The sequence below is a fragment of the Gavia stellata genome, chromosome 6 (assembly GCF_030936135.1).
Source record: "Gavia stellata isolate bGavSte3 chromosome 6, bGavSte3.hap2, whole genome shotgun sequence".
In the NCBI taxonomy this organism is placed as follows: domain Eukaryota; kingdom Metazoa; phylum Chordata; class Aves; order Gaviiformes; family Gaviidae; genus Gavia; species Gavia stellata.
The window spans coordinates 35,358,240-35,370,322 of NC_082599.1; the positions used below are offsets into that span (position 1 = coordinate 35,358,240).

Consider the following 12,083-nt stretch of genomic DNA (forward strand, 5'->3'; position numbering starts at 1 on the left):
GGGCATTCACACGAGAGCATTGCCACAGCTGGTGCCATGCAGGGAGCTCCAAGGCTGCCTCTGCCCCTGGAGATGGTCCCATTCTCTGGCTCTTGACCTTGTTAACATATAGCTGAAGTATATTAATAAGATACCATGGGAATCCTGTTTTTGTAATTTTTGTGTAGATAAATACTGATTTATGTTCCAGAAATGCCTGCTCAAGAGCATACATGAGCATTGAATTTGCAATATCAGAATCTGTATACACTGAAATCTATAATATATGGTGGGTTTTTAACTTTATCGAACTATAAATATATTTTGTTAAGTAAATGTCTTAAATGAAAACACATTTTTTAAAAATCTGTGATAAATACAATAAGCTGCTTCTCATCACATTTCCTAGTATAGTCTTTTGCATCTCAGACTCCACAGGGATCCTCCTTACTTTTCTGCCTAGAAAGCCCTAATTTATATCAGGCCAGTTATCTTGTGCATTGCACTGAGTCATGTCTTGCTGCTTGGTAACCTTGCTGGATGATTATATTCCACTCCGATTCAAAGGTTCCTATTCCTGTGGCAGAGGGCCTGGACCTGATTGCCATGTTGACGGATGATGCTACGATTGCGGCTTGGAGTAACGAGGGACTGCCTGGTGATGGGATGTCAACAGAAAATGCCACTATTCTAACAAACTGTGAGCTCTGGCCTCTGATGATAGATCCCCAGCAACAAGGAATTAAATGGATAAAGAATAAATATGGAGCTGACCTTAAAGTTGTATGTCTGGGACAGAAAGGGTATGTGCATGCTGAAGAATTGGCTTGCACATTTACTGCCCTGAAGTTGCCCTAATTTTTGTAACGGATTGGTGTTTGTTGGAATGCACTTACTTGAAGACTTGAAATATTACAACAGTGCTGCTTATTTATCCATAGTATCATTTTCCATTTAAAATGGTGCTTGAAAGAGGACCTTTCTTACACTGTTTTCAAGTGTTGAGGAGGAAATGAAGTGGAAGTTGAGGTGTGCTTTTTGTGAGGGGCAAATCACTTTTTCAATAGGTAAAGTGCAAAGCCTGATGATGTGACAGTAGTTTTACTGTACAGTTTAGTCAGCAGAACACAGCACGTGCACTTTACAGAGGGGAAGATTCAATCCAGCGTACTGCATTCAAGGCAAAAGTCAATATCGGGTCCGTTGCCTGTAAACAAACCTGTTTTTAATTCTCGTTACTGTTACTGAATTATATGTAAGTTGATAGCACTTGCATGTAATTGATCTGTTCATATCTTTTCTCATGTTTACTTTGATTTAGGGAGACAACTAGGTAAGATTTAACTGTTCCATTTCGAAGGACTATCTGAGTTTATTTTACTAAATTCCAGATACAACACGCAATTGCACAGTGCAGTAAATGGTCACAGTAAGGCCTCATTTTTAAACAAAGTGTTACTCATTTGCCTGGTCTGCTTCTCTGAACAAACTCTTTTCCCTCGCCTGCCCTGATTTTTTTTTTTTAATTCTTTTTCCAGCCATCACAAATAATTGTGATTTTCATTCGTACTCTGCAGTACCTTTCTGCATGAAGCTATATTCTCTGCTTACTTACCCTTCCACGATTATCTACTCTCTTCTCAGTGCCTGTTGAAACAGAACTCTTCCAAGTAATTCAGATGCAATGCCTTCAAGAGAGCATTTATAGTGTAGATGAGGATATACCAAAAGCTATAACACAAACCCACATAATTAAAAAAACAACAAAAGCTAAAAGATATACGTGCCCCCCTCCAACTTCTTTATGTCAATTCTGATGTCTTCAGTGTGGGGCTATATCCTCATACTTGCTTTTAAGAAAAACCCCAGCGATATATTTTTTTGTTTAATATGAGGACTAGCAAGAGCATAGGTGTAAAGACGTTGAACTCAAAACTGTCGAGCTCTGAACACTGGGAAATTCTTTGTGAACAGTTTTGCATGGTTTAACCATACTCTTTTAGAAAAACTTCTCCAAGTCTATTATATAAAAGAGATCTTTCTATAACCAGCATTTATCTAATATTTGAGGGTTTGGTTTTTTATTTTTCATGTTTAAGTTTTCTGAAGACCATTGAAAGAGCTTTGGCTTATGGAGACAATGTACTAATTGAAAACATGGGTGAATCTATTAATCCCATACTTGATCCCCTGCTTGGAAGACATACAGTTAAAAAGGGAAAGTAAGTATACTTGAGTAATCAGAATTTTTCCATGACGTGGAATGACATGATCTATATTGCTTTGACTGCCACATTTTGCTTACTACTTCATAACCCTTCATGAAGTTATTTATTTCTTTTTAAAATGCAATGGCTAAAAACTGTCGATGAGTGGATATTAAAACATTAGTATTTGCATCTGATTAGATACCAAAATTCTCTTCTCAATTCGCAAACTGGACTCGAAATACAATATAGACATGCATGTGAATTTCTCAACCCAAAGTGGAAATCTACTTTTTTTTTTTTACTTCAAAAAAGGAACAAAACAAGGAGGAGCATATATTTGGCTCAAGAGAAAAGAAAATATTTCATTTCCATGTTAGGCATCTATAGCAAAAGGAAAAGCACTGGAAATGGCAGGCTAGATTTGGATTTAACAATATAAGGATTTCCAGCTGCAATATCAGCGTAAGAAAACCATGCCTCTGCTTTGCAGTGTGTTGCCCACCCCATGAAACAAATCAGTGAACTGGCTTAAAAAGGGAAGAGAAAAAAAAAAAAAGAAAAAAAGTAAGGCTAACAAGACAAAACTGATGTGCTACAACACAGGGCAGAGATGAGCAAGCCAGAGATGGGCACTCTTTACAACCAGCAGTATTGCTGCCAACGTCCTGTGCAACAAACCAGTCCAGTTGATAGTGTTCACAAACCCATCGAGGCAGACATAGCGGTGGTGTTGCTCTCTCTTCAGTTTTACCCAGAAACCTAGTCTGCTAGCACCAAAACTCACATATCCCATTTCTCATGCGAGTGCTCCAAATACAGGAGTACAGGGACTGTTCTGACCTCTCCCTCCCAATAGAAGGACTACAACTCTGACAGCCGTGTGAGCTCCACCCCAGAGGTCTGTAGCTGGGCATTCAAGCGGAAGACTCAAATTCGAATCAGGTAACATAAGGCTGAGTTAATGTGTCTTCCCTGTTCGGACACTGCTGTGGCAGGAGTGCTAGATGATACAAGGGAGGGAAACCTCATGTTCTGGCCTTTTGTGGGGGATGTCTACGAATCTCATCTTTCATTCCCATGCCCCCTTTTTCCCTAGATTTTGAAAAATTGTTGTCAAATTTAGAAAATATCACCAAAAATATTTCAGAAGATCTAATTAAAGATACTTTTAGATACACATTTGCAGGATGATAATAGGAAAAGTAAAGGAGCTTGTACTCAAGTCCTTGGTGCAAGAGAATTTCAGTCTGTCATGTCTTCCATCACTTTTCATTAAAACTTCCAACATGATTGTTGAGTCTTCAAGGCAGCTGTTACCTAAAGAACAATGTTGATTTGTGGTTGCATGAGAGTAAACTTTGTAAACCTCATCAAATGTTTCATCTGATGAACTGAAATGCCATGTTATTGTCTCTGCTCAAATGTGAATTTATTTTTAAGCCTGAAAGTGTTCCTCTCTTCTATTCCTGTTTTCAAACAACACATCAACAAGCTAGATTTTTCGTTTTGAAGAGTATGATGTTTATTCTGATAAAAAGTCAGAGATACCCCTGAAGCATTTCTGGATGGGTCTCAAATGTTAGTCGGAGTATTTAGAGTACTTGCACAGTTTCAGATTGCTAAAAGAGAAAAATATGCAAAATAGGTTAAATAAAAATGGTATCTCGTTTTGGACAGGTTACCCAAGCTTTTCCTCCCTCCTTCCCCCCATATTTCAGGCATTGGTGCCTGCACAGTAAATCTAAGCAATGCATAACAGCTCAAATATCCTTGCATAAATGAAGCTCTTGGATGAAGCTCTTGGAAGATGCTCTTTTGCCCTGCACTGTGAGACCTTGAAATTATTCCTTTTTGTTGCATTTTGCTCTAATGGTATTTGAAGTACTTCAGAGTAAGATCTATGCTTGCTTTTTAGAATCTATAGTGAAGAAACTCTACTGAAAATTAGAATTATATTGGTCTGAAAGATAGATCAGAAATTGCACAGTCTAACAAGTCTTAAGGCATGAGGCAGAGGGATGTAAAACAGCGGAAAGAAGTTGGATTGAAAAGACCAAGGGTCACAGCAATATAGTTTTGCATTTACTTAGCAAAGGCTTCTGTGCAGCACAACAAAGCTGTACACATGCACATAGACACAAACACAAATATAGGAAGCTATTCAAATATAGGATCTTCTGGTGAATATTTTAGCAGCATGACATGACCTAGCATTCTGTGGCTCACTGAAGATGCGGCAGGTCTCCTTTGTGGGGCACTGGTAATATATATACTCCTTTATTACCAAATAAGGAGAGTTTTCCTCATTCTGGATAAATTTCTGTTATTTGTTTATTTTAGTAGTTGTGTCAGGCACTTTGAATTTATTTTTTTTCCTAATAAAGAAAGACTGGAAAGGTATTTGTGATAGATATGGTGTAGTCCAGCAGTTGAAGTTCATTAATAATTGGAATGTTGCAGAGTATGAAGTAATGAATACTAATTACTCCTTTCATGTCTGACAGCACCCTGTGGACCAATACATCAGCCCAGACTTTAATTTGGTTCTAGTAATGGTTTCATCAATAGTACATTAATTCTGTGTTTGAAAAGATATACAGTTGAACCTGACCCACACAGTAGATACCACTGTCATAAAATGGCCACATACTGACAACAACTGGATAATTACAAATAATTAAATCCACTGAGCTTCAGACAATCCTAATTTTAAGTAAAATATATCTTATCATATCAATCGACAGAAAGCATAGCAAGGGAGATTTATCAACGTGTACTCCTTCCAAAGCAAATTTACTAGCCTGCATATTAAAGAACTTGCTGATCTGTGAGGCAGCTTCATAAAAGTATATCTCCCCTTCCTTATTTACCAAGATTGTTCTTGTGTTGTACTCTTGGATATTCTGTGACAACAGCTTCTGGTATTGTTTCTGAATGAAGCCTGCAAAACAAATTCTCAGCTTCAGAGGACTTCAAATATATGTATAAATTTATATTTTCCTCAAAATGTGGGTGATTGTAGGGTGAACTACAGGTGCTTTTTATCTCTGAAAATCAGACTTCTTGCTTAAGTGCTTCAGCATATATTTAGAAGCCTAACAAGTTTTAGGTGTTCAGGTTTGGATATTTTTTTTAATTTTAATTTTGGAGCTGCAAACCTGCTCAGTGGATCTTAATACACTTTAGATTGTGACCTTATGTTCAAAATGGCTTTAAAACACTAAGATTTTTATTAAAATATTTTAGGATATTTGCTTTAAGAAGAGGGAGAAAAGACAGAAAAAATTAATTTCCAAAAAATATCTTTTGTAGTATGCAGCTTTATGTAAGCATGAAAGGCACAAGGAAAAAGTAAAATTTGGGTGCAACTTATTAGCAATGTATGCAAAAATGATCCAAAATGCACGTATTTAGATTTTCTGGAGCAGGTAAGTCAAGGCATAAAAGTAAACAGGTGCCAGTTTTATATGGTGTTGGGTTTTGGCCCTCATCTGCTATGAGAGGAGTGATGCCATTGAATAGGTTTGGTATGGATAGGCTTTAATGTTTGAGTTTTATCTGTGTGTTTCCTATCCTGTCTCCGTAGCACCACTGTTTTGGAAATCACTGGGTATGAGCATTAACTGTAATAGATCAATGTCATTTTTTCTCATAGGAGAGAAGATAGAGGAATAAATTCATTGTTCATAAGGCCCCTATTTGCATTCACATGAGTTGTTACACCTGCTCAAATCCGTTGCACGTTCACAAAGTGGTAGTCACGTCTCTTCAGTTGCAAGATTAGGTTTTTACAAGATTCTTTAAGATGTCTTGAAATTTGATTTATGTGCAAATGTAGCTTGTATGAACAAGGTTCCATTCGTATGAGGCATGACTATTATTCATGAAACAGCAAGACAATTCACTCGCTTTCTGCACAGGGAGAAGCTTTCCTTGCCTTGAATGTCTCGCCAGCTGTGCAACTTCAAGGCAGTGCTTTTCCCACCGAACTAGTTTGACCAACTTGCACAGTTTGCCTACTGAGATTGCCTAGTAACAGCTCCATTCTGCACTTGATTTCACCTGATTTATTCAACTTCATTCTCTACATCACTTATTGGAGTTTGCAAGCCGGTTCCAGAAGCTTTTAATTTTAAGCAGCAGGAACTGAAAGAAGGCTCCTTTGCAAAATGTGTTTAACCCTCTTTCTTCGCACTGAAAAATATTGTTTCCGTTTCCTTTCCTGTCCAAGAATTTATCACTTCTTTTCATTCTTGCTGAGCTCATCCAAAACACTTAGCTACAGGAAACTATCCTACTTTCTGCCATTTAGAATCATAGCACGTTTTGGAGAATATCTGCTCTGAAAGGTATGCTTTTTAATTTTGAGTTGCATGAAAGTACCTGCTAAGAAAAGTTTTTGCATAAATTCTTGAGCCATTTCATGATATGAAATCATGTTCCTATACTCAATATTTTTTTGTTTTTCAGATTCTGTCTTTGAAAGTCTTAGGCATTGTTTCCTTGGGCAGGACATACACAAGGAAGAAGCAGTTCTTTGTGCCAATAACTCAGATTTTGACAGATCAGACCAGACGTTGCACTATTCCTAGACTTCTAATGGCTGAGAGTTTAGCACTCATGTTAGCTTCTCGAATGTATTTCTTTTTGTATTTGCTTTTGCTAAAACTCAGTTATTCCTCAAAGTTTATATAGGATTTTAAAAATGTTTTGTGAACCTCTTTTGAGTCCCGTAATCAACTTTATTTCAAGATCTATGAGAATTTCAACAGGAAAGAATTAGTGGAGAACAATCTCTTTTTAATATACTTTGTAAGTTCTTAAATAATAGGGAGCTGGAGCTCACATGAAAGATGCTCTGTCTATTCCTGGGTAGAACAGTGCATTGATTCAGTCCGTTCTATCTGCCTCTGCTGGTGGAACAGGAGATCATGAAGAAAAAATTACCAAAAGTAGAACTTGTCTTTAGTAATTTCTTTGGTGATTTTTTTGTTTGCTATGCCTTCTATCTTGGACTTCCATAAATAGTGCCTGTATCTGCTACATTTCTTCAGAACCTGGAATTAACCTCTAAACAGATATGTTTCATTGAAAAAAATGAAGCAATTCTACTGGGTTTCCCCACCTCTGTGTTTATCGTTGTTGCTTATACTCCTTGAACCGTGTGAGAGCAATAACAAAACATTTATTTTTCCCAGATCTGTAATTAACAGAAAATCTAGAATAGCTGCAGTAATAAAACTCACTGAGTCATTATGTAGTTTTTGCCTTTCATAGATGATAATCACAGAAATTGGTAATTTATTGCTCCTGTGAACTGAGAACCCATAAACTAAGTACTTGAATCCAGAGCTCTAAAGTTCATTATATGGCCACGTAGACCTGAAATATAGTGTGATTCCCGCAGCAAAGTTTTTCCACTGACAAAGCAAACTGAAAATTTTGTCTTTTGTCAGATCTCTGCTTCAATCTTTTGCCTCTATGTGTGTATCGAAAGCAGAGCAAAATTACTCTCTCTGTGCCAAGCTCTACTCTTTTGTTCACTCCAGCTGTAGCCAGTTCTGAAGGTTGTGGAGAGACCACAGTATCAGAATTGAAATCCATGTTGCAGAAAGGGAAGGTGAATTCATGTCCACCTGAGAAAGGTTGTATTATCTGAAGGACATGACTGTATGGCTAAATTATTTCACGATTATACAAGCATAAGCCAGGAAAACTCATCTCCAGTAGTTTGCATGGCAGTAGTACACAACACACACGTCTGATGTTGAGTTTTGTTAAAGTCATGGGTTTCCTAGCATTAGACAGATTATTTTTAGGAATTCAGTTGGCAGTATATCGTAAGTGACTGTCTTTCCTACCTGATCCTTGGTGAAATGCAGAAGTGCTTTCAGCATACCATTTCATTTAGCCTATGTTTTCTGGCTAAGGGCATGTCAGAAGCAGGCAAGGATGTTAAAGAGCTGAAATACATGTCTGTGACTCTGGCAGTGCACTATGATATCCTAGAAAGAAAGCGATGTTAAAGTTTGTACAGAAAAGACTAGTTTTATTCATGTTCTGATGTGACTTCCGTGAATTGTGTTTGAAGTGTTTAGTGTCTATACTATTGCAATCACTTTGAAGATTGATTTGACTTAAGAAATGTCAATTTGAATTTTGTGAAAAGGGTTTGTGTTTACCTATGTTCCATTGTATAAATGTTTTACTGACTCTTTTTAACAGAATTTTGTTACTAATGTTTGGATCTCCTTTTTTGGCAGAGAATATTCAAAGCCATTGCTGTACGGAAAATATTGTATTTGTGCTCCTGTGTGACAGGTGATGGCTGAAGATCAGCATACTGCTCACTGTGCAAGTAGATGACACAAAGTTGTGGCACCTGCTCACACCAGACCGGATGCACAGCACACAGTGTAGTCTACGAGCAGTCTTTCAATTTTTTTTGGTGCTGTGCCATAGAGGTAGGAAGGTGAACTTTATGTTGCCTCACTGCTGAGCTCTAAAATGGTACTTCAGCGGTAGTAGTGTTGCTGTATGGGACAGGCTGGCACCTCCATTGAAGACAAGGGGTCAGAAAATATCATCCCTTCAGTAAGGGATCTTATTCAGTGAATAAGGGGTGAACCTAGTATAACTCATTCTTTCACCCATCAAATAATTGATTTGGAACAAAACATTTATTAGGTTGCCTTACAAAATTATTTTTGTTATTTTCAGTTACCAGCCCTTCTCCCTCCTCTGGTCACTATCAGTTTCTTATAAAGATATGCATCTTCTTAGTTTTTTAGGATTTACTGCTAAGCTATTTCAAAAGATGGAAAAGTGAGCTATATTTAAGGAACTAACAGCTATCTCATTAAGGGTTGTTTGAAAACTTTCCTAAGCCTGTGGTAAGTAATGAAGGTAGACATTTACCCCTAAGCCACAGACTCTTCAGTACAGCAGTGAATAATCTACTGCTGTCTGCTGTATATGCAAATGAAACTATGCCAATTAAGAAATGCTCTGTATATTCTTCATATAATTTTGGTGTGTTTAATCATCCTCACTTTGTTTCTTAAGCTGCAGGCACCTGAAGTTTGGTTTGTATCCATTTCCTATGCTGCCAAGACCATGCAGTACCCATCTTTTGCGATCTAAGATATTTATGTTTTTTTAATTCAGTGAGGTCCCCATTCTTGTCCATTTTATTCCTTCCCAGATACATCAAGATTGAAGATCAGGAATGTGAATTCAACAAGAATTTCTATCTCACACGCACTTTCTCATCTTCACACCAAACTGCCTAACCCTCACTACAAGCCAGAACTGCAGAACTCATTAATTTCACTGATGGGCTGGAAGACCAGCTGTTGGCTGAGGTAGCTAGTGCTGAAAGGCCAGACTTAGAAAAATGTGAGGTAAAGACTATCTTTTGAGCTGTCCGTTGCTACTTCTGAGATTTTAAGGCTAGCATTAATTGCCTGTTTGAATCTGCTGTACAGTAATTGTTAGTAACCCATATATTAGAAAGATTTTAAGGGTTAGATTCTGCAAAGTGTAAAAAGTACTTCTACTGATTTGCTCAAATCTGTGCTCCCAGAGGGCTGGGACCTAAACCTCTGCTAGAAATTAAATTTATTGTGATCTTATTCCCACACTTCTCTCTACTACATGGTTTGCTCTGTGCATTGCATTTAATTTACAGTGCAGGATTAAAGCTCCCTGCAGTGCTTTGTGCTTCAGTGATCTTGAGCCAGTAAGTGTAAATAAAATTTCATGCCAGTCCATAAGAGGGTATGATGGCACTGTTAGGACCTGGGGCATTTGGTTAATAAATCATAATTTATTCCTGCAAAGATGCAGTTCTGTGGCTGCTGCAGTCATAACAATGTATAGTAACTTACAAAGAGAAACACTTTTATAGCTGGTTATAGAAAGGACTTTGAGGAGACTGTGATCTATGAGCTAAAAAATGAAAATATACTTCAGGGTGTGAAATGAATAATAAGAATACTTCCTGTTTCTCTAGTGTGTCTTTCCAGTGATCTCATGTAATTTAATAACTTAGTCCGCAAAGATTTGCTACATCTCTTTGAGGTACTGCTGCTTCATGCAAGGGCAAACTGGGTCAGAGAGTTTAATTGCCCCTTGAGGACTGAAAACCATATACTTAGGAACACGATCTGAAAACAGCTGGTCATTTTCTTCTGCATCTGCACACTGCTCCACATGGGGCTGTGTGCTTACACCACCTGTATCACCTAGGGTTATTTGGTGCGAGAGTCAGATTCTGATGGAGAGCTCCCCATAAGACCAGTCAAACACTTTCACTGTCAGAAGGTCCGTCCAGCAGATCAGACTACCACCATGCTTTCCCATGCTGCTTGCTGCTGAAGTCCAGCCTTGTTCTACTGTTGGTTTGCTCAGCTGCCACGTAGATTACCACTTGCCATCTCTGGTGAGATCCCAATCCTTTTGTGTAGTCTGAGGAGGAAGGAGGCTAGGAGAGAGATGAAGTTCTGGTCCATGGTGATCGTGACCTTCTTGCTTTGAGTGTCCCAGAACCTTAGTTCTACTGTACAGGGACAGAAGATAAACTGTCTTTTGCAGAAGTTGTTTAAATTAAATCGACTGATGTCATTATATCGAAAATATAGCTCCAAATGCTATAAACCAGTATTTCTTGCTGCAGTTGTTTAAATACAGTGTTTTCATTCCCTCTGCTAGTCAATCCCGGCCGAGCAGCAGAACCGTTTCAAGATTGAGCTCAGGCAGCTGGAGGGTGACATGCTGCTCAGCCTGTCAGCTGCCCAGGGCAGTTTCTTAGACGACAGTGAAGTTGTAGAGAAACTCGAATCCACAAAGTCAACTGCAGTAGAAATACGGTGCAAGGTAATAACAGTTAAACTATTTTTAACAGCTAAAGTCACCTGTAAAATGTGTATTATTAATTATTTTTAGTGAAATACTTCTATGAGTATTCCAATTCCTGTCTGTCCAGCAAGTGCTGTCCACCCACACGTTCACAGTTTCATATCTATGGTATGTAGTTGTCACATAATCATTTTTTTCCTTTTGATTTATGTGCTTGAGTTAGTACTTATAAAAGAAGTATCAACATGAAATGTGAACAAATGTATTCATATACGATTGCCATCTTCTCACAAGCAAACAGGCATATTCCTGCAGAGAACAGTCATTCCCTAGTGTTTGTCTAAGAAGTTTGCTTACCTTAAGTATTTGCTACTGTCTAAAATAAAGTCAGTTTTCTAGAGTATATCCATATTCTTTTTTGTACAGATAGGAATGTTTTGGTAATTGTGTGGGGTAATCGTGGTACATTAAAAAATAAATGAGACAACTGTCATCGTATAGATAGCTGAAGCGAAAGAAAATGAAGCTCAGATTAACGTGACACGAGAGCATTATAGACCAACAGCCATAAGAGTGTCCATTCTTTACTTCATTAGCAATAGTCTGGGCAACATCAACCCCATCTATCAGTTTTCACTGAAGGTAAAAATTTGTCTTGCTGATTTGGTTTCAAAGTGCAAGAAACAGAATTCTGCCTCCAGCAGCGATGCCCGATATATTAGTTATTACTTGTACCAGATGTTTACATTTGCAGGGCTGTGTGTCTGAGAAAGGAGAACATGGTGTGATCTCCTGCTGGTCCGTAACACAGTACATTCCCACGGGTCTCTTTGACAGCTGTCTCCATTCTGACGGTGTTTTCTGACTGTGCTTATACAGTTTACCTTTCTCGTGTTAAGCCATCTCACAGGGTCAGGTAGGAAGAGTTTTGAGGGATTCTGTATAAACAAGTCACTGTGGCAAATCTACCAAATGATCTAATGCTACAAGGAAGGGAGATCACCCACTGCAAAATTACCAGCTTGCTTAAGTGAG

General features: G+C 38.1%; 1 protein-coding gene across 1 annotated transcript in view; it reads left to right on the forward strand.

Annotated features, from left to right (window-relative positions):
- Positions 1-12,083, forward strand: part of DNAH11 (dynein axonemal heavy chain 11) — a 162,531-nt gene that overhangs the window by 124,800 nt on the left and 25,648 nt on the right. The window contains 7 exon segments of the mRNA XM_059818829.1: positions 547-782; positions 2,079-2,201; positions 9,394-9,448; positions 9,450-9,504; positions 9,507-9,592; positions 10,902-11,066; positions 11,550-11,690. Coding sequence (XP_059674812.1) covers positions 547-782; positions 2,079-2,201; positions 9,394-9,448; positions 9,450-9,504; positions 9,507-9,592; positions 10,902-11,066; positions 11,550-11,690 — 861 coding nt within the window.